Source organism: Aspergillus alliaceus (genome assembly GCF_009176365.1).
Source record: "Aspergillus alliaceus strain CBS 536.65 unplaced genomic scaffold BDW43scaffold_41, whole genome shotgun sequence".
In the NCBI taxonomy this organism is placed as follows: Eukaryota; Fungi; Ascomycota; class Eurotiomycetes; order Eurotiales; family Aspergillaceae; genus Aspergillus; species Aspergillus alliaceus.
The window spans coordinates 290,694-317,813 of record NW_022474724.1 but is presented as its reverse complement, the minus strand read 5'-3'; the positions used below and the strand labels follow the sequence as shown (position 1 = coordinate 317,813).

Sequence of the window (27,120 nt, the reverse complement as noted above, 5' to 3'; positions counted from 1 at the left end):
GATCTTTATTACATCGTTGCCTGTGTATTATTTATTACCAGACGAGCCAAACCATTCAAACAACAGGTGATTGATTCTATTCTAAGTAAGACACTGACACTAACCCCCTTTCCCACTCCTGCCATTCTTCCTCCTTTCCTCCTCGCCCTCTTGCTATTTCTTGTTTCTTAATTCTTCCCTATCACTTCCTTCCCTCGTTATATACCTCTTTTTTTCATACTTGATTTGTCTGTTATTTTCCGCAATCATTCCACGGCTCAGTGTGTCTGCCGTCAGTCGCTCGTTATAGTATATATATATATATATATATATATATATATATTCCGGTTCCCTTTTCCATTAATTCAACCTGATATCACTGGGTCTGCAGATCAAGTTGATCAACCGCTCGTTGCTATCATCTGCAGATCATTAACGGTCGTCGTTGCGGCTGGTATTCGTTACAGGGCTGTGCATAGAATCTCATCATGAAGGCCACCCTCGCCCTTGCCGGGGCTTCGCTCGTGGGCAGCGCCCTGGCGACTCTGCCTGCTATTGAGACGAAGGTACTTGGCCGAGAGCTGCGATTGACGCGGTCACATTCGTCGCTAACTCGGAAGTTCCGCTCTAGGGTAACAAACTCTTCTACTCCAACAATGGCACTGAATTGTAAGCGGGGATCTTCAAACTAGCATGGACTGGGATTGCAAAACTAACAGATATATCTTAGCTTCATCCGTGGTGTTGCTTATCAGCGTATGTTCATGCCGTGCAAAGCGCGAGTCAAAGTTGATCGGACGCGAACTAATCTCGATATGTAGAGGAATATTCTGCCAATGACACCTCTTCTGGTGACTCTAAGAGCGACTACACCGACCCTCTGTCCGACCCCAAGAAGTGCGAGCGTGATATCCCTTATCTGAAGGAACTGCGCACCAACGTCATTCGTACCTACGCCGTTGACCCCAAGGCCGACCACACTGAGTGCATGAAGATGCTGGACGATGCCGGTATCTACCTGATCACTGATTTGTCCGCCCCTTCGGAGTCTATCGTCCGTAACGATCCCAAGTGGGATGTAGACCTGTTCTCCCGTTACACCAGCGTCGTTGATGCCTTTGCCAACTACACCAATGTTATTGGTTTCTTTGCTGGTAACGAGGTCGCCAACGACAAGAACAACACCGACTCCATCGCGTTCGTCAAGGCCGCCGTGCGTGACATGAAGAAGTATGTCAAGGCAAAGAACTACCGTGAATCCTTGCTTATCGGCTATGCCACCGATGATGATGCTAGCATCCGTGAAGACCTGAAGAACTACCTTGTCTGTGGTGATGACGATGCCCGGATTGACATGTTCGGTTACAACATCTACGAGTGGTGCGGCGACTCTTCCTTCGAGAAGTCCGGTTACAAGGAGCGCACCGAGGAATTCAAGGACTTCCCTGTGCCTGCATTCTTCTCCGAGTACGGATGTAACAACCCTAAGCCTCGCAAGTTCACCGACACTCCCGTACTGTACGGTCCCAAGATGAACAACGTCTGGAGTGGTGGTATCGTCTACATGTACTTCCAGGAGGACAACGACTATGGACTGGTTTCCCTTGACGGTGACAAGGTCAAGACTTTGAGCGATTATTCCTATCTCTCTGAAGAGATCCAGAAGGCCACCGCCACTGGTGTCAATAGCGCCAGCTACACCGCTCCGTCCGCTGCTACGGCATCCTGCCCTTCGGTTGGCAAGGACTGGGAAGCCACCAGCGAGCTCCCCCCATCTCCTAACCCCGATCTGTGCTCCTGCATGGTCAATACCTTGTCTTGCGTCGTGAAGGATTCCGTTAAGGAGAAAGATTACGCGGATACGTTCAACTACATTTGCTCCAAGGATGGAATGTGCGATGGAATCAAGAAGGACGCCACCAAGGGCAAGTATGGGGCGTACAGCGTGTGCACTCCCAAGCAGCAGCTTTCGTTTGTCATGAACCAATGGTACAAGAGCAGTGGCTCCGGCAACAGCCAGGCCTGTGACTTCAACGGCCAGGGCCGTGTCAAGGACGCTTCCAAGGATGACAGCAAGTGTTCTGACCTACTGAAGCAGGCCGGTACCGCGGGTACTGGCAGTGTCACGGCTTCCCCCACTGCCGGCAGTGCTGCTGCTGGAAGTACCTCTACCTCTTCGACTTCCGGCAACGCTGCCGGTGCGGTAAGCCCAGTGGCTGTCAAGGTTGGCGGCTGGCAGTTTGGAGCTTACGTCATGACTGCCTTTGTTGCTGGTGCTGGTATGCTCTTGCTGTAAGGTAGTAATTAGCGTGTATGTGCTCAAAGACGTTAGGAGAATAGCGACATGCGACTTGGGGGATCTTTTGTTCGCTGGAGTGTATTCGACTGTGATTTTTGTCATTTTTTTTTTTGAATATTAACACGTACATACTTTAGCCAATAGCTCAATCGTTCATTCTCTCAAATACATATTCCGTAAGCTGCCTGTTTAGTCGGTTTGGCTGTAAGCGATAGGTATAGTACCATGTATGTATTGAGGTGCGATTTATATGTGCCACGTTTGATGTCGGTTACAGCTGCCGACTCGGCGTTACCTCCCGAACGTACAAAATAGCTATGACCCCAATCTCGGTCACACAAAAGGCATACCGAACACTTTCGGAAAATAATCCGTATGTACCTACCTTCATATTAATAACTTCAAGCTGTCCCTCAGTTGTAAATTGTAGCGATTTACGCTTTATATTATCTCCTGCTTGTTCTTTTGTCATAAAAAGACGGATTGCATTGAACATCTGCATCTATAAACGGTTAAGATTGATCGAACCCTAATTCCATGGCCAGCCATGGGCGGTCCCGACCTTGAATCCCAGACCCCAAACACGATAGACGGGGTCACTAGAGAAGAGGAAGAGAAAGCAGTCAAAGCCGGAAAAGGCTACGGCCTGCCCATCTGGCGAAAATGTATCATTCTCTTCGTCGTTAGTTGGATGACTCTCGCCGTTACCTTCTCAAGCACATCTCTTCTTCCAGCAACCCCCGAGATCGCCGAGGAATTCAACACCACCACCGAAACTCTTAACATCACTAATGCCGGCGTTTTGCTGGCTATGGGATTCTCGTCGTTGATATGGGGGCCTATGAATAATTTGATCGGCAGGAGGATTTCTTACAATCTCGCCATTTTGATGCTCTGCGCGTGTTCGGCGGCAACAGGTTCTGCTGTTGATCTAAAGATGTTTACTGCATTCAGGGTGTTGGGCGGGTTGACGGGGACATCATTTATGGTCTCGGGGCAGACTATCCTAGCCGATATTTTTGAGCCGGTAAATTCTCTCTACCATTTCCCTGTTTGTTTTTTCTTCTTCTTTTTCTTTTTGCAGTTATCCTGTGTAGATCGATCAAGTGCTAACTAATGCGTAACAGGTTGTCCGTGGAACAGCAGTGGGATTCTTTATGGCTGGATCTGTCAGCGGACCTGCAATTGGTACTTTAAATCAAACCCCGAAACTCCACCTTTGGATCTGATGATGATGTTGAAGCTGATATAGAGTTAGGTCCTTGTATCGGAGGCCTCATCGTCACTTTCTCCAGCTGGCGCAATATCTACTGGCTCCAAGTTGGTATGACAGGACTCGGCTTGGCTCTGTCCATCATCTTCGTTCCAGAAATCAAACCAGAAACAAAAGAAGGTTCCGAGGACAAGGAGAAGATGACCGTGCTTTCAGCCCTGCGTCTGTTCAACCCCCTTCGGATCTTCAGACAATGGGTATACCCCAACGTCTTCTTCTCCGTAAGGGCCTCCGACCATAAAAACTAACTACAGATCTAAAACGCTAATCAGTCATGGAAATAAAAAAGGACCTAACCTGCGGCCTCCTTGCCACCTTCCAATACTCCCTTCTGACATCCGCCCGCTCAATCTTCAACCCCCGCTTCCACCTCACAACTGCCCTCGTCTCCGGCCTCTTCTACCTCGCCCCAGGGGCAGGCTTTCTAGTCGGCAGCATCATAGGCGGAAAACTATCCGACCGTACGGTACGAATATATATTGCTCGCCGTGGCTTTCGATTACCCCAGGACCGTCTTAATTCAGGTTTGATTACTCTCTTCGCCGTTCTTCCTGTCTCGACACTCATTTATGGGTGGACGTTGCAGGAGGAGAAGGGGGGCATGGTGGTGCCGATTTTGGGCGCGTTTTTCGCCGGTTGGGGGCTTATGGGGAGTTTTAATACCTTGAATACTTATGTTGCTGGTGAGTCTTTCTCTGCCCCTCCCTCTGATATATGTATATATATATGTATATATCGAATATGCTAATGGGTTGTTCTAGAGGCTATACCACATAAACGCTCCGAAGTCATTGCCGGGAAGTATATTGTGCAGTATATATTTTCGGCAGCGAGTAGTGCCCTTGTTGTGCCTATTATCGATGCGATCGGCGTTGGATGGACTTTTACTATTTGTATGTCTTGGTCTATTCTCCTTAAGGTTGAGTGCGTGACTAACTTGCTGTGCAGGTGTTGTATTTTCCATCATCGGTGGCCTGTTAACGATAGCTACTGCACGATGGGGCTTGGATATGCAACAATGGGCAGAGAAGACGTTCCGTATTCGCGAGAAACCTGGGTTTTGATTCGATACGAATTGGTCCGGCCTTATAATTCTGATTATAGTTATGGCCATGGCTATGATAATGCTTATTTATAGATCTTAGAGATGATATAGATATGAAAACATATAGAATTAATAGACTAATGCCTACAGCCCGTGGCAGGTATATAGACTCTCGTCATTCATGAACGTATCTACTGGATGTAGCAATCCTAGGTCGAAATCAGACTGTGCGAGGAAGTCTTGCATCGTTGGTTCAAGGAAGGCCATTGCTGTGGTGAATCCGCCTGCCATTGTCGGGACTGTTAAATTCCCTGGTGATATGTTTGGATTGCCCTGAGTTTGGCGATATCCCGGGTTGTTGCTGATTAGGTCGGCCTCCGCTGCTGGGATTATTGAGGCGACAGGGACAGCTGTGGCTTGGGGAGCTGTTGACATTGTCGGGATTACGGTAGATGGTACTGCTGGGCCCGATCCTGATGCGGTGCTTAGCCGGCCGGTGGCCGAGCTTGATTTGGGTTCTTTTGGCTTCCGCTGGTCAAGACAATGTTTGACCTGCTCTAGGTTGTGGTAGAATTCTGAAGCTGCGAGGTTCCCGTTCTCACTCATGGCCCGTAGCACTTCCAGACCGGATTCGAATGCGCCGAGGTCGGACGGACTACCGATTGGGAGGAAGCTCGACATTGCGAGTACAAGCGCCGAGGAAAAGAGGTAGTGCGCGTGGAAGTAACCGAATACTGGGAGTGAACCGTTGATCCATTTGGTTAGAATAAGGGAATGCGAATGTCTGGCGGCGTGGATGCACGCTTCACCCAGGGTCAAGACTGGCTGGGAGATACTTTCGTTGCTGGTGTTTGGGGAGCCGGGTTCGTTGAGTTTCATAAGAAGGTGCAGAAGCGTTGGGCGAGTGGTGAGTATGACGCACTGTCGGGAAGATTAGAAGGAAGATGAAAGTGACGGGGAATAAAACATAGTACCTGGTTGAATGAAAGATGTAAGGAGCTTATATGCTTTCGATTGGTTTCTGGGTCGTCTTCATTAAGTCGAAGATGCTCCGGTAGTGTTTCCACCCAGTTTTTCAACGCCTTCAAAAGTTTCTGCACTCTTTGCAGAAACGTCTCATTATATTTTCGTCGACTATACAGCTTTGCAATTGTCTCGCCCACAATCCGGGCCAAATTTATATTGGCCGTTAGATAGTCAGTATCGGAGAATTGCTCCTCGTGTAGCTGTGCCGGGCTGACACTGGACGGCATGTCTAAGTGAATATCTTCGTCGAGGATCTGCGAAGGATGTCCCATCTTCGATCCCCACATGCGATCGAAGGTGTAGATTGTCCACCAAATCCGGATTCGGTGTTGACGCTCCACAGGGTCGATCAGCTGCGATTCAGGAATATTGTGGTTCAGCCCAATTGACAGACCTAACCGCAAGGCGGTTCCGATCAACACCAGGGCTGAATGACGTCGGTTAAGGTAGTAAGAGAACAGTGACTAATATCGTTAGCTAGGACTTCACTTACAAAAAGGAGAGTGCATACCAGGAGCAATAGGGTTTCCAAGTGGGTCATGCTCGTTCTTTCAGGCAACACTTGGCCCAGACTCAAGGCTCGCGCGAAGTATGAGGTCCCCGGGACCCTGGATCCAGAGGATGGCTCGGCCCTCATCGAGTATGCTTCTCCGAATGCGAACAAAGCAAAGAACTTGCACTGATTGATGGTGCAGTCGAAGCTGCCCATTCTATATATCTCCTCGAGCTTCTCTAACGTTGATTTGCGAAGAACTAGGTGATAGATGTAGCCGACTTGACGTAATGCTATCTTTACCAGTAATCGAGCCTGCTGGAGACTGGGCCATTGCACGTTAGCTGCATTGGCCGCAGCGATATGCTCTTCCTTGACATATTGAGTCCGAGGAATATGGGGTAAACCATTGTCTCCCGTTAGAAACCGGCGAAAGCGTGTAGCAAACGCTGTACAGGCTGCCTCACCAACAAAGAGTGGAGGTGCAGATGGATCGTAGCGGTGAAACCATGCACGGTCACCAATCAGCGGATTGCGCACACTGGTGTTGGCCTCATCCGGTGCTTCTGCTGGTGGCGCTGGCTCTGGCTCGGCATCATGATCCGCGTCGGTCGTGTTTACCGAGGATGCCGACTGTTCTTTCAACCGTCGGTTTTCCGATAAAAGAAAGTCCAAGTAACTTGGCATGTAAGCTCAGATGCCCAACAATGTCGTGTCACCTTGTAGAAGCCGGATAGTGAGTCATACCTTTCGCTCACTTTGATCTGTCGATCCCTTGGTGTGTACTCGCACTCATCCGCACACCCAACCAGGCGACATTTGGAGCAAGGCTGATCTCCAGAGCACTTGATCTTATGGGAATGACAGCGCTGGCAACTGAGTTGTTTAATAAGTCACTCTAGTTGTTGAATTGAAAACCACATTGCGGGTCACGTACGCAATAAACTTCCTACGCTTCGACGGCTCACTGGCCTGTTCGGTAGATCTGCTCTGTCTTTTGCGATTCATGGCATCGGGTGGGTACTACTGGTTTGAAAGGTAGGCATTGACCATATCCACTTGAATAGTTGACAAAACGTTGATCGGATTTTGCAGGTACTCTTTTTTCTTTGGTTTCGATTGCGTCAAGGAAGTTCGGTCGGCGTTTCGTTACATTCGCCGAACTTCATTTTGGTCCAATCATCGTGAGCCATTCATTCATTTAGTAATATTTATATAGTTAGTAATAATTGGTCGCAATCAACACCTGTAGAATATTCTTCTCTTGTTACTAACTATTTTATGATATGCTCGAACAATGAGTATTAATGAGTGGATTATTTGATTCTAACGGAGCACTGGCCAGTCAATATGGTGTCTGGCAAAAGAAATCCCAGGTGCTAACTCGCCCATGTCAGACTCTTCAATGAACAAGTCTATCTAGGGTAGATCTACCCTGTAGTCAGGCAAATACGGAGATATTTTTAAAGGCTCTCTAAACGTTCTAATCTGATCTTGTGTTAAAAACGTATTCGTCTGCGACCTAAACTAAGATTGGAACTCATCTCTTCTACATCAATTGATTGGCCGGTGTCATTGAACAACGTCAATATTGCTATCCCTAATCATTAAATGATGGAAGAGCGTCTTCCCTCATACTAGGGCCATTAGAGTCTCCGCGGAAGTATGTAAGAAAGGTAGAGATATTCATGCTAACCATGGGATTAGGTAGATCCTGACGGAGAGCAGACGATGCTCGAAGGGCGTATAGCCTAGTCAATGCGGCCAAGAATAGGGAGGAGATAGCAACAAATGTGTATTTAGTCTTATCTTATTCTACACGTAAATAGAGCTATAGGAGTTAATGAGACATATTGCTGTATGGGTGTATATGCGGAGATCATTTGCCGAGAGGATTGGCACGGTGCGCGATAGACGTCGATCTATCTCCAGTAGAGCCTCAGATTAATGGACCCTTCACTCCTGATCTTGTCACCCCACAGTTTAAGTTTCATTCAACCGTGAAAGAGAACGGGTGGCTGGATCTCACAGCTAGTCTGATTGGGTTGTGTACTGATTCTTCAATTGAAGACATGACACGCGTCATGAGTGTTGCTCAACAGGCATTAAGTGCTGGCCTCAACCCGTAAGCACCCTTACTGGTGTCCCCCCGGTAGTTTGCAGACTCGTAAGACACTTTAGTATGACGGGATCATCGATGCCTTTCCAAAGACTGGGTTGAAGATGCTGACCAAGGTTTGTGGTCCATGTTGTGGCTCCTGGGAACGAACTGACATCCCCAAAGTATACAGTATGTCACTTAAGGGATCGATCATGACAACCTAACATCTATTCCAGGGGACACTTAATTTCAGTATTGCTCTGTATAATTCGTAATATCTCCGGTCATCTTGAATCGAACCTGGTTCCGTTTTCGAGGCCACCCTGAGAACATCTCAAATGATGCGGTGATCGGAGCTGTCAACGCGGAGACCGGCAAAAGCCAACCTGATCTGTAATCACTTGACTGGTAAAACGGCAACATACCCAACATAGCCCAGGCTTATCAAGCCAAAGGCCGTTCTTGAATGGTGGTTGCTGGCCATAATTACGGGGAGTGATCCTCCAATGAGCATGCTGCCTTCCACCCTCGATACCTTGGAGGCGTGGCCATTATCACCAAGAGTTTTGCACGTATTCATGGGGCCAACTTGAGAAAGCGAGGAATGCAGCCACTGACCTTCGCCGATGAGGTGGACTATGGCCGGATCTGCTCTTCGGCTCCTAGCTAGCCGCTCAGAATATTGGTAGCCTCATGAGAGCCACCTAAAGAGCCGTGGCAGTTGGAGGTCTCTCATTCATTTACTCACGAATAGATCGGTTATTTCAGGGCAGGCAGTGTACTTAATTTGATGTCCAAGTATGTTCCTTTGCCTACACTTCTGGAGCGTAAAATTCAGGCACTAGTCAAGACATCATGATGTTGACTTACCATACTGTGGTCGGTGATAGGGATGTTTCATAACTAAATCCAAAGATATATACGATGCTATGGGGCTGTATAGACAGCCCTTTCATAAACTAAGAAAGCAGAGCTCGAGCTAAAGCACCCATCCCCATCCCGATTTATGCATCTGACGTAAACCTAGCCCTAATGAGTATGCGCTCAACGCTGGGAATGGCGGGTTTCTCCTCCAAGGGCTTTGTTTTTGAATTTTTCTCACATATCCTTGTGGCTTGTTAAAATGACATCTACCGAAGCCTAGCTTCCACGCGATAGCTTTACACCGAAGACTGGAGACAAGCATGCCTAAGCTCTGGAGAACTTGGATGGACCGTGCTTTCCAGGAGAGACGGAACCCACCGAGTATTGAATCCTTCTAATGCTCTAAAAGTTGCCAACAACATATGACTGAAGGGTCTCTCCGCTTTACGTTTTATATCTCTTGTCACAAGAAAGAGATGTGAACTTTTCAACCTTTCAATTCAAGTCTTCTCTTTGGTCATCAAAAGCAATGCGCATATAACCCCAGTATCTTTTAACTCTAAGTTAGATCAACGTTCAGATGACTTTTGGTTAATACCGGAAAAAAGACCCTCCATTTCCGAACTTTCGGCGGATGAACAAGTGAGTTGTACACTGATAGCTACTGTATCTCAATAGTTTGTGATCTAACGACTTCTCAAGCCGGACAGGACAGCGAGATATGTGAAGCTTGTGGGCTTGTTGTGAGGAGCTTAACTCTGCCAGATATCCACCACTCTGCCTTCGTTTTATGATACCCTGGTTTACTACAAAGAGTAACCCCGTATATTACACGATATGTTGTAGTTCCAATCCCAAGGTCTATCAACAAAGGAGACAGAAAAACCAAGTACTCTGCCGGGTGTGATCAAACTAGACGTGGATGACGCTTTTAGATTGTGACCTTTGTAATGGTCAGCGACCGACATATCTCACATAGCGTCCGTTGCTCTGAAGAAACAACTGATCGGGGCTCTTTTGTAGAGTAGACGTAAGTGATCATCTCAGGAGCGGGGCATTTGCCTCAATACTTGTTGTCAAGAGCGTTGGTAGGTAATAGGTGGCGAATAGAATAAGGAGAAGAGCTCGAAAATCAACACCCTGTCCTATTCATGTGGGTCAGTTGACTCAGTTGATGCAGGGGACGTAAGGCCTATGTCACTGATCGTCTTAATGTAGATCAGGTTTGTTTGAGGCGACGGGTTTCCCACCGCGACTCAGAGAGACTCGAATGCCTCTTAACACCCTCGTCGCATTTCCCGAGGTTGGAAAGAGATGTAGTTAATTTGCAGACACTCCAGGGTTCAGGTACATGCCGCATCTGGTCTGTATCAATCTGTCGAGAGCAAACCTCGGTAGGTAAAGTAGGGGCAAGTCAGCTGAGGAAAAACTGTTGCTCCGCGTTTGGAGAGTTTGATAAAAACCCTTTCGGAACATAATTCCTCGCCAATCAAAGAGCCCCCTCGCAGTTGTTGAACACTTCCACCCCGTCTCTTTTAGTACCTTGTAACCTTCTTCCTTTAACCCAACCACCTCTCTTGGTATAAAGAGCGCTCAGGATCACCCCGAGGGTCACTTTTTCTTTGTCACTCTCTTCCTTTTCCCATCCCATCCCATCTTCCCTCCCCTCTTCTTTTTACTTCCACCCCTTTTCTGTCATGACGTAGTTAAGATGCACAACCCTGAGCCTCAAGAAATGGTCGCTTCAACACATGAAGCACTGGGTTCTTCTAAGATATGCTACCAGACCATCATGACGTCAATACCTAGCAGTGGACGCGTCGAGAATAGGAACGCCAGTCTGGGAATCGAAGTAGATGTTACACAGGGTTGGACAGTGGGACCAATACCGCCCGAGTGGAGGGTGAGACGGGAGGTACGCGACGAGCATAGTTGGTTATAAAGTCACGGCTAACATTTAGTTCTCCGGCTTGCAGTCACAAATCTGCGATGCTATCAGATGACAGTGACGCTCCCTTTGCGCGCGTATCATTCAATCATGGCTTTGAAACGCCCTTCGCATCTCAAGATCTTTATCAGAAACCCCGGTCCAACGATCGTACGTAGTTCCACGGAATAGTAGAATGTCAACGAGGATATCCTGGTGATTGACATTACCTGCAACTTCTCAAACGCATTGGACAAAGGAGCATGAGGTCAATGTCGATAGAGAACAGGAGCCGAATTCAAATTGTTGCACCTCCCGGGAAGTCACTTCCCGATTATGGGCTCCTCTGTTTGGATAAAACTGCTAGACTGTTGATGACCACTGGCAGGCGGTTCTTCACCTTACACTTAATCATCGTTTCCCATAAGGTGTTCGCGTTGGTAGGACATCCCCTTGAAGCACCTTCGTGAGGATATAACTCGGAGACTATTGCTCTCTAAAGGAGCAAAGAGAGCATCAGTTGTGGACCTGCTTGATCTGGCCAAACGAAGTTCCACCAGCGGAGCTTCCCTACATTTTCATGATAAAACGCTTGAGGATTCGATTATTGAGCCAATTTTCGCCACATATCCATATGAGACGCCTGCTTCCTTCCACCTGTTTCCAGATCGGCTAAGCTATAGTCATATGTGCTCATTTTGTTCCACGAGACTCGTGAGCAAATGGTCTCACTGCTATTCAAGTTTTGACAAGAAGATGACAAGGTAAGAGCAAAGTGCGATAACGCTGTTCATAATGTACATTGTTGATAGTTCGCTCCCATGAATATCCATATCTCTGTTCGTCATCCGGGGATTAGTCGCTGCTGTCGGAGAGCATGAGTTTCAGTTATGATATATAATCTGCACTTTCGCTCAGTGTGGATGAGCTGAGATCAAGCAGGGAGTGTATCACAGGTGATGGGTCGACTGATATCACGGGCAGGGAGCACAAAAGAAAATGAGCCATTTGATAACTATACCTGCACCCTAACCATTCTTAGGGTCAGCAGGTGTTAAAGCTTCAATCGTCTTTGCTATTCAACTGCAGTGATGAGATAAAGCAACATCCGTCTCACTTTGGAGTGTTCTCATTCCCAAGGTCGCATCTCGGTTCAACTTCTCGAACCTCAGGCCGTTGCACAGTACTGCGATTGAGGGCGGCATTATTGACCCTGCCTTTTACAGCAAGGCCAATGTGAAGGGTAACCTGAGCAATAGGCAGATGGCAATCTTCATTACCGGTCTAGGAACTGTCTCATCTCATGGCTTGCTTTCTAGAAACCAGGCTCCGATGCAACCGGGTTAGTATGTTCCCAATGTACATGGTCTAATATCTTTAGAAAACGTCATCAACGTGCAGTACATATTCTGCGAGCTGACCCTCACTGAAAACATTATGCAGTCGATATTTTGGACAAACGATCATGAGGTATAATTGGAAGCCTCCCGTGATCTCGACATCGTACACAATACAGCATGGGTCCTGTCATTTCTTAGGTTTAGGGAGAACCTAAAAGAACAGGAAGAGAGAAACATGGAGAAACTCAACGCATTATGACCGCAGATCGCAGATTGCAGAACAAAGAGGGGCAGAAGAGAGTGATTAAAAAAAACATTGAAAGAGAAAAGAAAGAGCAAAAGTAAAAGCCAATCTCCTAACAATACTATGGCACTGCCCAGATTTTCGTTTTTGCTTTTTCTCAAACCCGTACCCTTGTTCTTGAGCCTCCGTCCTGTTTAATACAGGATTGGTATCCGGGAGGTAAGGTATGTCCACGAGTATCGATACCTTGGTTACAAGTTCGGAAGCGAGCCGATTCCCGCACCAGTGAGCACGGCAGTGAGCTCCAGCCTACCACAATCCTTCCTGGGTCCCTCACTTTACCACCGCTACCTTCCTAGTTCCATAGGTATGTATGTATGTTTGTTTGTATATTACCGTGGCTGACAAGGAACATCGCCGTTTCCCGCGTTTGTAAGCCACCTCTTAAGCCACTCTTAATACTTTCGAATTTGCTCGGGCTTAGTGTGTTAACATCCAGGTTGTTCGCACTATCAGAGGGCTGGGACAAAGGGGGGTTGGCAAGATTTCCTTTGACAATGTCCGACCCCAACCGTCCTCCACCCTTTCATTATCCGTCCTACACTTCAAATTCATCCGAGTATCCTGGGAATGAGGCAACATTCAACGACTGGGCGATGCCCCAGTATTCGCAGCCGTCCTATGCACCTTCGGTCAACTACGACATGGTAACTGGCTTTGCGGAGAATCCCGCAAGCGCTTCGCCTATATTTTCGGGGGAGCGGTCTTTAAATTCCAAGGTCGCAATTCCTAGATCAGCAAACCCAAGCAACTGGACTAGCAGCGGACGGGTCAGCCGGGCATGCGAGAATTGTCGAGAACAGAAAGCAAAGTGTAGCGGGCATCGCCCGACTTGTCAGCGATGCCAAGAATCCGGCGCTCGTTGCTCATATGGCGATCGGAAGCGAGAGAAGATGGCCAAGTGCGTTGTGTGATAGCTTGCGAAGACTAGTTTGAATTTCTGACGGTGGGTAATAGGCAACTGAGTGATCTGACCAACAAGTCTAAGATATATGAAGATTTGTTGAACGATGTCCGTTCGAAGGTAGATTCGCAAACTGCTGAACAAATCCAGCAGGTTATACGTGAAGTAGGTTCTTGTATTTCCCCCTCCGCCCCCCGATTTGGCTCGCTCAATTAATAATTTACAGCAAAGCTCGCGCAATGATCAGGCACCTGGTCGCAAGACGCCGATCTCTTTGTCCACTGTTCGAGGAGCTGATACCACTGCTAACCCTAGCCCTGATTCGATCTCCTCCTTAGTGGCGTTGGATTACATCAACGAAGATTTCAACCGTGATGAGAAGATACAAGCAATGGGATTTGTCGGCGAACATTCCGAGATAGCATGGCTGTATAGATTGAAGCGAATGCTCGAGCGCTCCAGCCCTGTTACACCTAGTCCCAGAGACAGTTGGGACCGCCCGTCGGTTGCTTCAATGAGCTTTTTCTTGGATGATTCGGATATTCCTGCCATGGATAATGTCGATCCCTTGCAGCGGCCTGAGCAGATGCTTGCTGATCAGCTCGTGGATAAATACTTCTCAGTCATCCACCCATTCTTTCCGATCATAGGCAAAGCGATCTTCCTGAGGCAGTACAAGTCGTTCTACTCAACTCCGTTCGTGCGACCGGGGAAAAGATGGCTAGCGATATTAAATATGATTTTTGCTATCGCTGCGAGGTACTGCCGCCAGTTACAGGCTGATGACCAAGATACACCGGATGATGGGCCCTTGTACTTTTCACGGGCATGGAAACTTAGTATGAGTGATGTGGCTCTATTGGATCATCCGAATCTACAACAGATACAAGTGGAAGGTTTAACATCATTCTATCTCTTGTCTGTGGGGCAAGTCAACAGGTGCGTCTGCTGTACCAATATAGTTCGAAAATTGGTTCTAATTCCTCCCGTTTCCTACGTAGATCATGGAGAATATGTGGCACCTCGATACGATCAGCCGTTATTATGGGGCTGAATCTACGGAATGAGAGCAGCATGGTTGTCCACACATCTAAAGAGACTCGCTATCGTGTATGGTGGTCAATTTACATGCTCGATATTCAACTCTCCGTGATGACTGGTCGTCCACCTCACTGCAGTAGCGACTTTTGTACTACACCCTACCCGGTGCCTTTCCAGGAGGAAGAATTTCTAGACGATAACATCGTTCAAGTCATTGCGGATAATGAGACTCGAAACATCTTTATGGAAGCTTTATCGTCAAAGCACTTGACAAAACCTTTCAACGAGGCCATGACTTCAGAAAGCTCCGGCCACCCATTGTCAAATCTCGGTAAACATTGTTGGCAAGCTGCACTAAATGCTGTGGAATCTCTCACACCGAATACCTCGCTATATTTTCTTTGTCTTGTCGACTTAGGCTTGATCTTGCGTGAGTCTATCGACACATTATACGCCCCAGGCGCTGCTCGAAAATCGTGGCTTGAGGTAGAAATGGCCATTTCCACATTGAACGGCAAAGCAGATGCATGGCTCTCCCGGCTTCCGGCAGCATTTGACTTTACCCACGGCCACCAAATGTTTGAGAGACAGAGGTCATGTCTAGCCTTTCGCTTCTGTAGTGCCAAGATCTTGATTACTCAGCCATGTCTTAGTCGTGTCACACGGAAAGCTCCGGGTGTTGAAATACCAGGAAATTTCTGCAATACAATGGCGGCTATGTGTGTCGATCTCGCGGGTCAAATGCTTGATCTCTTACCCGATTCGCCGGAACCATCATGGGTCTACCATGTCTCACCTTGGTGGTGTGTCTTGCACTTTCTTATGCAATCGACCGCCGTGCTCCTGACTGAACTACTCCTCCTCGCAAAGGCAGGAACTATTCATCAAAGGACAATTGCTGAGAAAGTTTCTAAAGTGACGCGTTGGCTAGCTGTGATGTCTTCTAAAGATACATCGTTTCAGCGCGCTCAACTCGTGTGTAGAGACCTGCTCTCCCAGAATACTATGGAACTTGATATTGGAGCCTACACAGAAGATGATAAAAACTGACTATCGTGAAGGTCCCAGGTATGTTTACTGTTAGCCAGACGGCGCGTGCCTGGTTGGGGTTGACTACTGTGTCAATGCACCCACATACTAGTACACCGCCAGTCACCCGTTGAATTGCTTCCTTTGCACCGAACACGACTTATTGCAAACGAAGCCATTTCTTCCACCTTTTTGCCCTGACAAGGCGCCGTTCCAGACTTGATGTCATTCGGATCTCTAGTCTTCGATGACTTGCCTTTATGCATATATCTGGTGCATTGCATTCTGGCTTTATGGTTCCGTAGTGTCTCGACCAGTGTTACATGCCTTATCCAAGTATACTTCTCATCTCGATTCTTATGAAATTTGTGCCGCCTTGCCCACGTAACTGCCACGGGTGACTGGAGCAAATCACCCGCCACCTCGACTTAATCCTTAACTGATCAAACAATATCAATAGGCAGGCCCACTGTGCCACTAATACTTCCCTTTCATCTTATTTTATTTTTTATACGACTTTTCTTTCCCCTCGGTTATCGGTCCTAAGCGTAGATACGATAGGGATCTATGCTGTGCGTGGTTTTGGGTGGGGTTAGAACTTCTTATTGCCCTCCACTCTCGCGAAAACTCAGTGAAAGTTGTTGCTAGACCTTATTGATAAGTAAGTCACCGACAATTAACGCCACTTCAGAGGATCGTGTCTCTATTCCCTAAGAGTTAAAAGATATGCAGAGCTCCACATCAACTGATGATTTAGGCCTAGATGTGCCCCACTAGCTGTTTCTGCTTCTCTATGCTGAGGTAGATAAGTCTGAAAAGTACCCAGGGACCCCCTGGTAAGGTCACTCCGTATTGAGTGGGTCTATGTCCTCGCTGTCATTCGCTGGCGAGCCGGCCCGTGGCAGCGGAAGGTTCCTTCTGGCTGGTACTCCCAATGTCTTTCTCCTAGGTATTGATCAGAGATCTACCATCCCTTGACTCGAATTGGGTGACGGGTCATACCTTACGGCCCACTGCTTAAGCAAATACCAGCCGTTCGTTTTGTGTCAGATCGTCTGAGACACTTTATTATATAGGTCTCCTGTGTGACAAGTCTAACGTGGCAGGCCTTACCGCGAATCACACTAACTCGGTTGAGATACCCATTTGGCTCCTTGTCGAAGTGCCAGACTGTCTAAGGTAAGTGATGAGTCTGGAACTAGTACTGGGGTTGTAAGAAACTTAAGTGGATGGAGTACATGCATACATTCTCGCGTATACGTAATTTCATCTATCACACACTCTGTAAGTTCGCTGGGCGTTCCATGGATCCATTCTGGGTCAAGTTAGTTAAATCGGCTCAAAAAAGTTCCGTTCCACCAGATTCGCAAAGAATTCATACCATATGAGACCGTATACGGAGTAAGATTCCAACGTCAAAGGTTAGCCTGTCCGAAGTAGGAAAAATGTAAAGAGTTGTCTACATTTATGTGTCGGAAATATCCGATCGAATCTCAAGAAGCGCATCCTGATGTGTGGGTTTGGTACAGATTAACACTAGTGCCTCCGTAACTCAAATGGTACGGATACTCTGTATGTACTTGGTAGCAAATCCCGACAGCCCGTTCAAACCCCGAGGTCATGCTGATTATCCCTAACTATTCTTTTGGGTTATCACTGAGGGGCCAAGAATCGTACATACTCCGCAGGGTAGGTAGTAACATAGTTAAGCGCCAACTGCCTGCTATTCTTGAACCCCACATACACAATGTAGGTATGCACATGTATGCAGGTAGTACGGAGTACCCAAGTTGTTTTTCGGATCAGTAAGGCGCAACGTTAGTATTCAAGTCTTGTTTGTAACTACACAGAGTACGTTGCATATGACAACAAGGGGGAGTCATGGAATGAGTAAGGAGGTGATTAAGTTCGTAAGAATTTGAAATTAGGCGTCAGTATTCACTTCCGGTTGACTTTTTCCGCGGACACGAGAGTTAACTACGTACAAAAGCTCCTTGCATCTGTTATATTGATGGTAGTTGACCTACTTTATGTATTTTACCTCCTGAAAGGGCCCTCTCTTTTTCTCCTTCTCTCTATGGATCTGCAGAATAATCAGACCTGCTCCTCTCTTCGTCGTGTGACAAACGAAGAGATAATCGCAATGCTCAGTTGGATAATCAAGTGCTCTTGTACTAGGAACAACATGGTAGCCACTGTTCTTGCTAGAGAACAAACCAGAATCTAATTCTGGGGAGAGAACTAGCTTGCATGACTCAGTAGATTCTTTGTACTATAGAGCTCACTGTATGGTAACAACTAAACGACCCAGTCATGACCCTAGCACGTGATTGTTAATGTACACACCGCCTTCTTGTTAAAGAACATGTGGGGATCCCCCTTGTGGATGGATAGAGAAGCGCTCTGCTCTTGATAATCTAGTGGTTAACGTCGAGCCATTTATGATTACCTATCAGGGACATCGCAGGAAACCCTATTTTAAAATGCGATAGTGAGAGGGGAAAATGTCTCTAAGGGGGCCTATGAAGCATTCACACCTGAGACAGGTGAGTGCTGCTAGTCTAGAGACTCTCTCTACCGCTCGTTCCCTGGCAGTATCTCAAAATGATGGTCAGAGTGATAACCCATCAACTCCCGATGAGAGAACAATCCGGCTATCATCTACCGGCTTGGATCGGCGGCAGTGCTCGTTATGGGTTCATGATGAGACTTTCTCCAAGGAGGAAATCTTATTCAATCAGACTGCGTTCACCGACATGGGCGTGAATGTTGGCGATGTCATCGAGATATTACCTGCTCGCTGCCACGGGGATGGCGCGCATTCCGTTAAACCAGATCTCGGCTCGAGATCTGTGCGCGATGGACATGTTGAATCGAACTCTACATTTCATTCAAACTCAATGTCCAAGTTCAAGACCCCTTTACAAAGCCGGTGCCTCTTTGTGGTCAAACCCATGCCGCAAGAGATAAAGACAAGGAATCCCAAGCTGGAGCTCTCGCTCACCACCAGTATCGCCAACATATTCGGGTTTAAGAACCGGGCTACAGTTCATATCTCGATTGTAGACCGTGCGCAATGCGGTGCCTCGCATGTTGATATCTCCTTCCGCGACCAGTTCATGGTCCGGTCTGATATGTGGAGATTAGTCATGTCGGAGCTGGCGGAGAAGATTATTTACAAAGGCCAAAAAATCGTATTCATGGGAAGTATCAAGGCAACCGTAAAGAATATCTTCATCCGAGGCAAAAAGGTCCTTTCGGGCTTCTTCTCTCCGCAAACTATCCCCGTGTTCCGCAGCGAATCGGCAAAGTACGTCTTGTTCATTCAGATGTCACGGGAGATGTGGGATTTCGACTCGGAAGGTACGGGGGACATTCTATTTAGCAGAGTCATCAATGGGTTTCTCCCTGAATTGTTTAAACGGTGGGCCAATTCAGATGCGAGACATCTAGTTACCATCGTTTTGTTCACGCGGGTTGAGTATGATGCATCGACGATCGCCTCTTCCAGTCTTGGTTCGGAGAACTTGACGAGCATGTTTGGTCCGAACCACGTCCCCACGAGGGACTTCTATCGAGTAGTGGTTAATGATATGGCAAGCGGTCATTGGACTACTATTTTGGACGAACTAAAGAAGGATTTCAGAACCTTTCTGAGGGACGTGTCGACCCTCAAAGTGCACGATGCGGATACTCCGACGATCAACGGAACTGGAGCCTCAAAATTCCAACCCGTAACCATTGCAGGGAGACCAAGTACTGCCCTCCGTGGCAACATACTTGAAGCCATTCACCTTGCATCTTCACACCTTGCGTTTGACCATATCGACCGTGATATGGTTCATACAGGCACCTCCATCATAGTCATCACACCCGGAAGCGGCGTTTTTGAAGTATCATACGAATCATTAGCGTCCACCACAGAAGCACTCACAAACCGCGGCATCGCTATTGACCTTGTTTGTCTTAGCCCTATGCCCCTCCACTCTGTGCCCTTGTTCAAGTATCGGGAGCCAGCCCAAAGACCAACTACTGCCTCATTCAGCGATATTCAACAGGGAGGTTATTCCCCTGAAATGCGCCATTCGTTTGCCAGCTTATCAAGTAAGACGCCGCACCTTTCCCCGAAGTCAGCTCTTCTCGAATCCTTCACGGGGATGGGTTCTAGTGTACAGTGGTCTAGCCGGTCAAATGAGTGGAATTACGGCATCCCTCACTGGCTTGATATCTCATATTGGAACCCTGAAACATACAGGGAGTCTCGGCGTATCTTGAAGAAAGACCCTAATGCACCTATTCCGTTCACTGTAACCAAACAGTCGAAGGTCTTTGTCCCGCGGGTGCGGATGTATGAAATCCAAATGATGGGTGTTATGGAGAGTGAACAATCGAACATATCAATCCCGTACCTCTCTGAGGGGCGGAGTGTCTCTAGGTTAACCAGCTCCACCCTCGACTCAAGCCCAGGTAGCCTTGTTCCGCCTAAAGCCACCTTCAGGCGCAATTCTCCCTTCAGGCATCAGCTGAGTGACAGTCTACGACCGGAGCCTTTTCTTCAGAACATGACAAGTTCAAAGGATGCGATGCTTGCTGCATCAAAAAAGACGCCAAAAACTTTTCTCTCTTGGATGGATAACTATGATGAAAATGCGTTCCAGCCCTTCCCAAAACGGCGACATCGCCGTAAGCCATCAAAAGTGAAACGGCCTAGTGAGCCAGAGGTGAAAGCGTCTAACGCGCATGAACGAATTTCTGCTAGATCGATATCGCGCCTTAGGGAAAATGAAAGTACTCGTTCAGCATCGCGCCAGACTGAACCCCCACTTTCAGCCCCCAAAAGCCCTGTGTCTAGCAAAAGCGCCTCTCCCAAGAAACCAGCTCTGAAAAGCTCTAAAGCAAAGCTGCCACGTATATCGCGTACAATTAGCTTCGCTCTTCGCGGCCTAAATTCTACCCCGCCGAGAGCTCAGGCGAGCACAGAAGTCAATGTGGAACATGCCAGAGGCTTGCCGACGTCTAATCAGAAGAAGTCAGCTGGTATGTTTGCGGACAATAGAAGTGTGGATTCTTTGAGTGCGTCAGATAGCGCATCCACCGTGATTGACTTATCCGCGTCTCCAGCAACACCTCAGAAAACAACCAAGAGCACGTCCATTACACCATCGAGGCCGATATCGATCAAAGTGCCCCCCAAACAACCTCTGGAAGACTCGGAGCAGCCAGAACACCCAGTCATAATGGAGTCGGTCTCAACCACTACCACGGAGATTCCTCTAAACGGGGACGCTCGCCTTGGGGGGCAGCCAATACGGCATACCCCTAGATTTGAGGTGAGCCTGAGTTCTGGGTCGCGCGACGGGCCCTCAAAATCTCCGCATAGCAAAGCACTGGCCCCTTGGGTTCGCTCGATTAATCCATGCAACACCCCAAGAGAGGTGTTACGGGATACTAGCTGGTTTGGGCGATGGCAACATGCTTATCCAAGGCCTCCTCATGTTGCAGTGGTCAAGTGGAAAAGCTTGAAGTCACCTGCCGTCCTCCCACTGACAACAGAAGAATTCCCCACGCCAAATGAACTTGCATCAGACTATCTTCAAACACCATACCGTGTTTTCCCAAATGATGATCTTGAAGGCATCGAATCCCCTAAAACAAGAAGCGTGCTCTTACGGGAAATGATCTCGCTACGTCTTTCCCACGGGTTCCAGATTGTTGTTGGGAAGAATGTTGTTGAAGCGTCAGGACAATATTCCCTCCAGTCACCAAATGTGTTTGACCCTCATGGTTTAGAAAGGGATGGAACCACTGTCTTTTTGTCCAAAGGTAATTCAATCCATCGATTAATTTGTATTGATGGTGCAGAGATTGAGGTCACGCGATACACACATCGAAACTCCTCGCTTCTAGCATCTGATCAGAAAAGAAAATTCACTCTGTATTCGCCGGCGATGAGAACAATCTTGAGTCCCGAATACGTGGTGAAGGATATAAGATTAGACTCGACCTATGAGGAGTACAATTGGAATTACGCTGATAATTATGTGGCTGGTCATCGAGACTACTTGTTCAATCCAGCTCAACAACTACACTTCTGGCGTGTGCGCTACGTACTGATTCCGATGCGTTTGCACTTCCATTCTCGGGGTCATATACATGGGTTCAACGAAGACAATGAAGAAGAAATCCATCTGCTCGGCATAAATCAGCTTACGCATATATGGCAGCGCCACAAGTACACCCCTCCGGAGGAGAAGCGGTTTGAGAGCTCCAACAAGAAGAGGGATCACAATCCTCTCAACATCATGTATCAAACCCGGAACCCATCCGAGGTTATTGCGGCTGAATTAGACCGTATCATACTCACGGATCCCGGTCTCGACTCGTCTCCTGCACAGCTACTGCCAGAATCAGAGTTACTCGAACGATCTAGTATCAGTCTATCGTCCTTAGCGCAGATAATCCAGGGTGACAAAGGAGTTAGGATGATGGATCGAAGGTGGCACTGGCGACTTCATTACAATTGTTTCATTGGTTTCGAATTCACGACTTGGCTGCTCCAAAACTTCCGCGACATTGACAGCCGGGAAGAAGCGGTCGAATTTGGCAACGAGCTAATGAAGCACGGTCTCTTCCAGCATGTAGAAAAGCGGCACAATTTCCGGGATGGGAATTATTTTTATCAGATCTCTAGCGAGTATCGTCTCTCGCGGCCTGAATCTCGCGGTAGCTGGTTCCCTCAAATACGATCGGACAAATCTGTTCCCTCAACTCCGGCGGGTGAGACCTCGAAAGACTCGCCTATATGTGGACATACCCGCTCCGACAGCACTGAAGAGACACAGCCACAAACTCCAAGTACACCGTCAAAGCTGAAGAATAAAGCGTCCATCACGTTATCTAAAACTATGAAATACGACGCCGACCCTCGCAAACGCTCCAATCGACCCGAGGTCATTGATCTTCATTTCGATCGGCTGCATAACCCCGAAAATTGTTTCCACATCGAGCTCAGCTGGATGAATACCACCCCAAAACTGATTGAGGATGCGGTTCTGTCGTGGGCTTCGACAGCCGAGAAGTTTGGACTTAAACTCGTCCAAGTTCCTATTGCTGAGGCCTGCGCCATTGACAAAACGCAGCCATTTCGGAAACCATACCGAGTTCAACTCAAGGTCCCTCCTCCCAGAGGGCCTATTACACTTCATTACAACTCGGGATCATTCTCCCAGCCAGTTCCATTAGACCACCAGTACTTTCATAAAGCGCTTTTGCGAAAATTTGACTTCGTCCTAGACTTCGAGGGCAGGTCTTCTTATCCCGCGGATGTCGAAGTGTCATATTCCTGGGGAATGCCTGACTATCAATATTCGCAGTATATCCACCGGTCTGGTAGTCTTCTAGCTCAGATCACTGACGAGGGTGACTTCCTACTTCTTGCCAACCGGCTTGTCAGCACACGAAGTGCTGCCAGCCGAGACATGCCGAGACATGAGCGATTAGACCGGCCCGACCACCATCGAGCACGTGCGGGGACTTTCGATCCGGTAGACCGTATATCTCCACGCCTTTCGCCCATGGCTCGACCGGTTCACGAGATCTATAGCCCTCTGAGTCCTCGGGGAAGCGCGAGCATTGATTCCGCAAATCTCTATCGAGCTCCCGAGCATATTCTTAGTGGGTTTGCAGACTTCTGCAATGATCCGGTTAGACTCGAGCAATTCTACAATGAGACACATGTGCGCCCGGCTTCGACCAAAGTCGGCCCAGCACCCACTACGTTCATGGACGCGTCCATACCTTCTCTTGAATTACCTGCCAGTGTTGTTAGCCATCATATATCCCCCCCGCCTGGTCTCCCATCAAGATGCTCGCAAAACATAGCCGCTCCTTTGTCTGAGCTGAGAACCCCATCGCGGGATGACAGCAATGTACCCAGAGGAAGTCCAAGGAGCGGCAGCTTGCGACCACTTTCTCTGGGATGAAACTTAAATCGTACGCATGATATACTTTGCACTGTGACATTGGTCTGGAAATGTAATAATGAGATTTCACTGAAAAGTACCGGAGGTTTAGGCAGAGTTCGAACATATACCTACGGATGTTAGTATGCAGTCCTATTTAGCGCTTAGACAAAATATAATATGTACATACTATCTACTACTACTTGATCGATGCTCTTCGGCTTGACTGCCTTAAGCTAGTGGCGACAGCGAGTGACTTTTCTTTTAAAAACAACAAAATTAATATCAACCTGCAAAGGATCCGTTTTCTCTCCACCCACGCCGCCAAGAGAGGAGGAACTACTACCACCACCCCCGGCTCAATTCATTTAGCCATTCAGGCAGAATGAGATTAATCGATTGTTCCCGTTACTTACTAGTGCTTTATTGTCCCATTATACATATACCCCAGTGCGATTGGCCCAATCAGCTCGAGAGCACTAAACGATCATGCCCGCTTGCTTCTATTTAGGCGACGTGAGAGCTACCCCGCCTCATATGCTACCGTCAGACGACTGAGGAGGCAGAGGGGATGGGTTCTTATTTAGATAAAGTTTTTGCCTTCTCTAAAGAAAGGGGGAAATCGTCCTACGAGTGCTGAGAGCCTCATTGACGTTGATACTTAGAAAAGGTCATACCACCTCTTTCGCGGCGAGACTCGGTGATTGTATATTGATTGTTGAACCAGAGGACTTTTAGAAGATTGTTTTATTCATTTGGGATCGGATCCTATTCAAGCACTGCGAAGATGAAGTTCACCGAGGGGATGTGGCGCCTGCGGGTGAGTATGCCTTACAATTGTTGAGTCGGTGTGACCGTGTGATAAACAATTTCGTAGGAAGGCATTCGAATTGACTGGATGAACAATGTCGAGAGACTGCAAGTTGAGAACGAGAAAGTAAACCTGCTCCTGAATAAGTTCCAGAGGCATCGTGGCGACACGCTTAACTCAGGTTAGTTTCTACTCCGGCGGAAATTGGCTAAACCACATACAAGCTAAGGAAATTGTCAAAATTAGCGACCATCTCTGCAAGTGTCACGTCTCCATTAGAAGGTATCATTGGCGTCAAACTCGTCCATTGGTAGGTGCATTCATTTGCTTTCACAACAAATGGCATTGGCTCTTCCATCCCCCACTCAGTCACTGACAAGTTGCGTTCAGGGCAGGACAAGTTGACAACGGTCCCCATTATCAGCTAAACTCATCTACCGGTCACACAAAAATCGAGCATGAGAAAAGCTTAAAATTGAACTATGGCAGCGGCCCTTTACACTTGGCCATCAATACAGCGCCTAATGAATTAGATTTTGTTTTCACGGGTGCCAAAGGAAAGCTCACTGGTCACTCGTGGAGATCCATCGGTTATATAGGCGATCAAACCACAGAGAAGTCCCGATGGGATGATGGGATCTTCTTTGAACGTCAGGGATACATGCTCGCCGCGTTGGATCTCGGCGTTAGCGAAAAGCTATACGGTCTTGGAGAGAGGTTCGGTCCATTCGTCAAGAACGGACAGAGTGTTGATATTTGGAATGAGGATGGAGGCACATCATCTGAACTAACATACAAAAACATCCCGTTCTACATTAGTTCAAAGGGCTATGGTGTCTTTGTGAACAATCCAGGCAAGGTCAGCTTGGAGTTGCAGTCAGAGCGAACTACCCGAGTCAACATTTCGATTCCCGGGGAGGAATTGGAGTACTTTGTTGTCTATGGGAATACGCCCAAGGATATCATTAGACGATATACAGCTTTGACTGGACGTCCTAGCTTGGTTCCATCCTGGAGTTACAACCTATGGCTCACTACCAGTGTGTATACCATTGACACCTGACGTTGGCATTCTGTCCCAAAGCTGACCGTTATTCGTTCTATCAGGCTTTACGACAAACTACGACGAGCAAACCGTCACCGGTTTCCTCGACGGCTTCCGGGATCGGGGTATCCCATTAGGTGTTTTCCACTTCGATTGCTTCTGGATGAAGTCATATCAATGGTGTGACTTCGAGTTTGATTCCGATATGTTCCCCGATGCCGGTGGTTATCTTAAAAGACTTAGGGATCGTGATCTCCGGATCAGTGTATGGATCAATCCATACGTTGGACAGGCATCGCCATTGTTCGAAGAGGGCAAAAAGAATAGTTACTTCATCAAGGTACGGCCCCCTAACATACATTCCTTGCGTTGAATTGAACAAGTTTGGCTGTTCTTTATTCAAACATACTGACCAGCAAGCAGCGCACCGATGGCTCTGTTTGGCAATGGGATTACTGGCAAGCAGGAATGGCCGTTGTTGACTTTACGAATCCTGCCGCCTGCACTTGGTTCTCAAACCATCTCAAACGTCTAATGGAAATGGGCGTCGATTCGTTCAAAACCGACTTCGCCGAACGCATCCCCTATAAAAACGTCCAGTATCACGACGGATCCGACCCAACCCGCATGCACAACTACTACACCCTTCTGTTCAACAAAGTTGTCTACGAGACCATGATCGACCGGTACGGGAAATCTAACAGCCTCCTCTTCGCCCGGAGCACCAGCCCTGGCGGCCAAGTCTTCCCAGTCCACTGGGGCGGCGACTGCGAAAGCACCTACGAGGCCATGGCCGAATCACTCCGCGGAGGCCTCAGTCTCATGCTCTCAGGCTACATCTTCTGGGCCTCAGATATCGGTGGTTTTGAAGGTACGCCGCCACCAGCACTCTATAAGCGCTGGGTCCAATTCGGTCTTCTTTCCTCACACTCCCGCCTCCACGGATCCTCTTCATTCCGAGTCCCCTGGATCTACGGTGAAGACTGCTCTGAAGTCCTCCGCGTCTGCGTGAAACGCAAGATTCTCCTCACACCTTACCTCCTCGCCGAAGCCCTAACGGGCTATGACCAGGGTACCCCGTTGATGAGACCGATGTTCCTCGAGTTCCCAGACGATCTTAACACCTACTCGCATGATACGCAGTACATGTTCGGCAGTAACTTACTGATTGCTCCTATTTTCACGGATGAGGGGACCGTCACTTTCTATGTGCCCCGGACCCCTGCGGATTCCCAAGGGAAGTGGATCTCGTGGTTCGATTACAACAAGACCTATGAACCGGGTCAGTGGTACACGGAAACACATGGATTCGATACTCTCCCGATTCTGGTTAGGCCGGGCTCAGTCACTCCGATTAATCCGAAACTGAAAGCGCCGCAAGATGATGCGCTAGATGGGCTTGAAGTCTTGGTTAATGGGTCCCTAGCGGATGAAGTGACTGTTCAAATTGTCGATCCGAGCAAGACCCATGAGGTGTTAAAGGTGGTAAAGGTTGCGGTGAAGGGAGATGAGGTGGTCGCTGATGATGCAGGTGTGAAAGTGGTTCAGATTAGACATTGATCTCTTCACTTAGGATTTGATCATGACAGCACTTACAGGGTTCTAGAATGATGTTGATATAAAATATTCATAGAAACTAGCTAAAAGGCTGCCACATGTTCACTCATGTCGATGGTGA

The 27,120-nt window shown here is 47.9% G+C and overlaps 6 protein-coding genes across 6 annotated transcripts; 5 read left to right on the top strand and 1 right to left on the bottom strand.

Moving 5' to 3' along the window:
• Nucleotides 1–140: 140 nt before the first annotated feature.
• On the top strand, nucleotides 141–2,466 carry BDW43DRAFT_285279 (glycoside hydrolase family 72 protein). The gene is made up of 4 exons (XM_032042920.1): nucleotides 141–545; nucleotides 611–648; nucleotides 710–735; nucleotides 801–2,466. Exons 1-4 carry the CDS (start codon nucleotides 468–470, stop codon nucleotides 2,273–2,275), a joined length of 1,617 nt encoding a protein of 538 aa, XP_031897473.1. The 5' UTR covers nucleotides 141–467; the 3' UTR covers nucleotides 2,276–2,466.
• A 217-nt stretch (nucleotides 2,467–2,683) lies between these two features.
• Nucleotides 2,684–4,696, top strand: BDW43DRAFT_285278 (putative MFS transporter). The gene is made up of 6 exons (XM_032042919.1): nucleotides 2,684–3,305; nucleotides 3,406–3,466; nucleotides 3,537–3,772; nucleotides 3,841–4,234; nucleotides 4,313–4,444; nucleotides 4,500–4,696. The coding sequence occupies exons 1-6, from the start codon at nucleotides 2,826–2,828 to the stop codon at nucleotides 4,613–4,615; spliced, it is 1,419 nt and encodes a 472-aa protein (XP_031897472.1). The 5' UTR covers nucleotides 2,684–2,825; the 3' UTR covers nucleotides 4,616–4,696.
• A 44-nt stretch (nucleotides 4,697–4,740) lies between these two features.
• On the bottom strand, nucleotides 4,741–7,123 carry BDW43DRAFT_313897 (transcription factor domain-containing protein; the record flags this gene model as incomplete). The annotated part of the gene is made up of 5 exons (XM_032047694.1): nucleotides 4,741–5,517; nucleotides 5,571–6,086; nucleotides 6,134–6,794; nucleotides 6,863–6,991; nucleotides 7,053–7,123. 5 exons carry the CDS (start codon nucleotides 7,121–7,123, stop codon nucleotides 4,741–4,743), a joined length of 2,154 nt encoding a protein of 717 aa, XP_031897471.1.
• A 6,025-nt stretch (nucleotides 7,124–13,148) lies between these two features.
• On the top strand, nucleotides 13,149–15,646 carry BDW43DRAFT_313896 (putative C6 transcription factor; the record flags this gene model as incomplete). Its single annotated transcript, XM_032047693.1, has 4 exons — nucleotides 13,149–13,552; nucleotides 13,609–13,720; nucleotides 13,782–14,494; nucleotides 14,557–15,646. 4 exons carry the CDS (start codon nucleotides 13,149–13,151, stop codon nucleotides 15,644–15,646), a joined length of 2,319 nt encoding a protein of 772 aa, XP_031897470.1.
• Nucleotides 15,647–18,047: 2,401 nt separating this feature from the next.
• Nucleotides 18,048–23,759, top strand: iml1 (GTPase-activating protein IML1). The gene has a single exon (XM_032042918.1). The coding sequence runs from the start codon at nucleotides 18,130–18,132 to the stop codon at nucleotides 23,605–23,607; it is 5,478 nt and encodes a 1,825-aa protein (XP_031897469.1). The 5' UTR covers nucleotides 18,048–18,129; the 3' UTR covers nucleotides 23,608–23,759.
• Nucleotides 23,760–24,105: 346 nt separating this feature from the next.
• Nucleotides 24,106–27,120, top strand: BDW43DRAFT_162157 (putative sugar hydrolase). Its single transcript, XM_032038611.1, has 6 exons — nucleotides 24,106–24,406; nucleotides 24,464–24,578; nucleotides 24,644–24,707; nucleotides 24,788–25,437; nucleotides 25,505–25,782; nucleotides 25,866–27,120. The coding sequence occupies exons 1-6, from the start codon at nucleotides 24,374–24,376 to the stop codon at nucleotides 27,000–27,002; spliced, it is 2,277 nt and encodes a 758-aa protein (XP_031897468.1). The 5' UTR covers nucleotides 24,106–24,373; the 3' UTR covers nucleotides 27,003–27,120.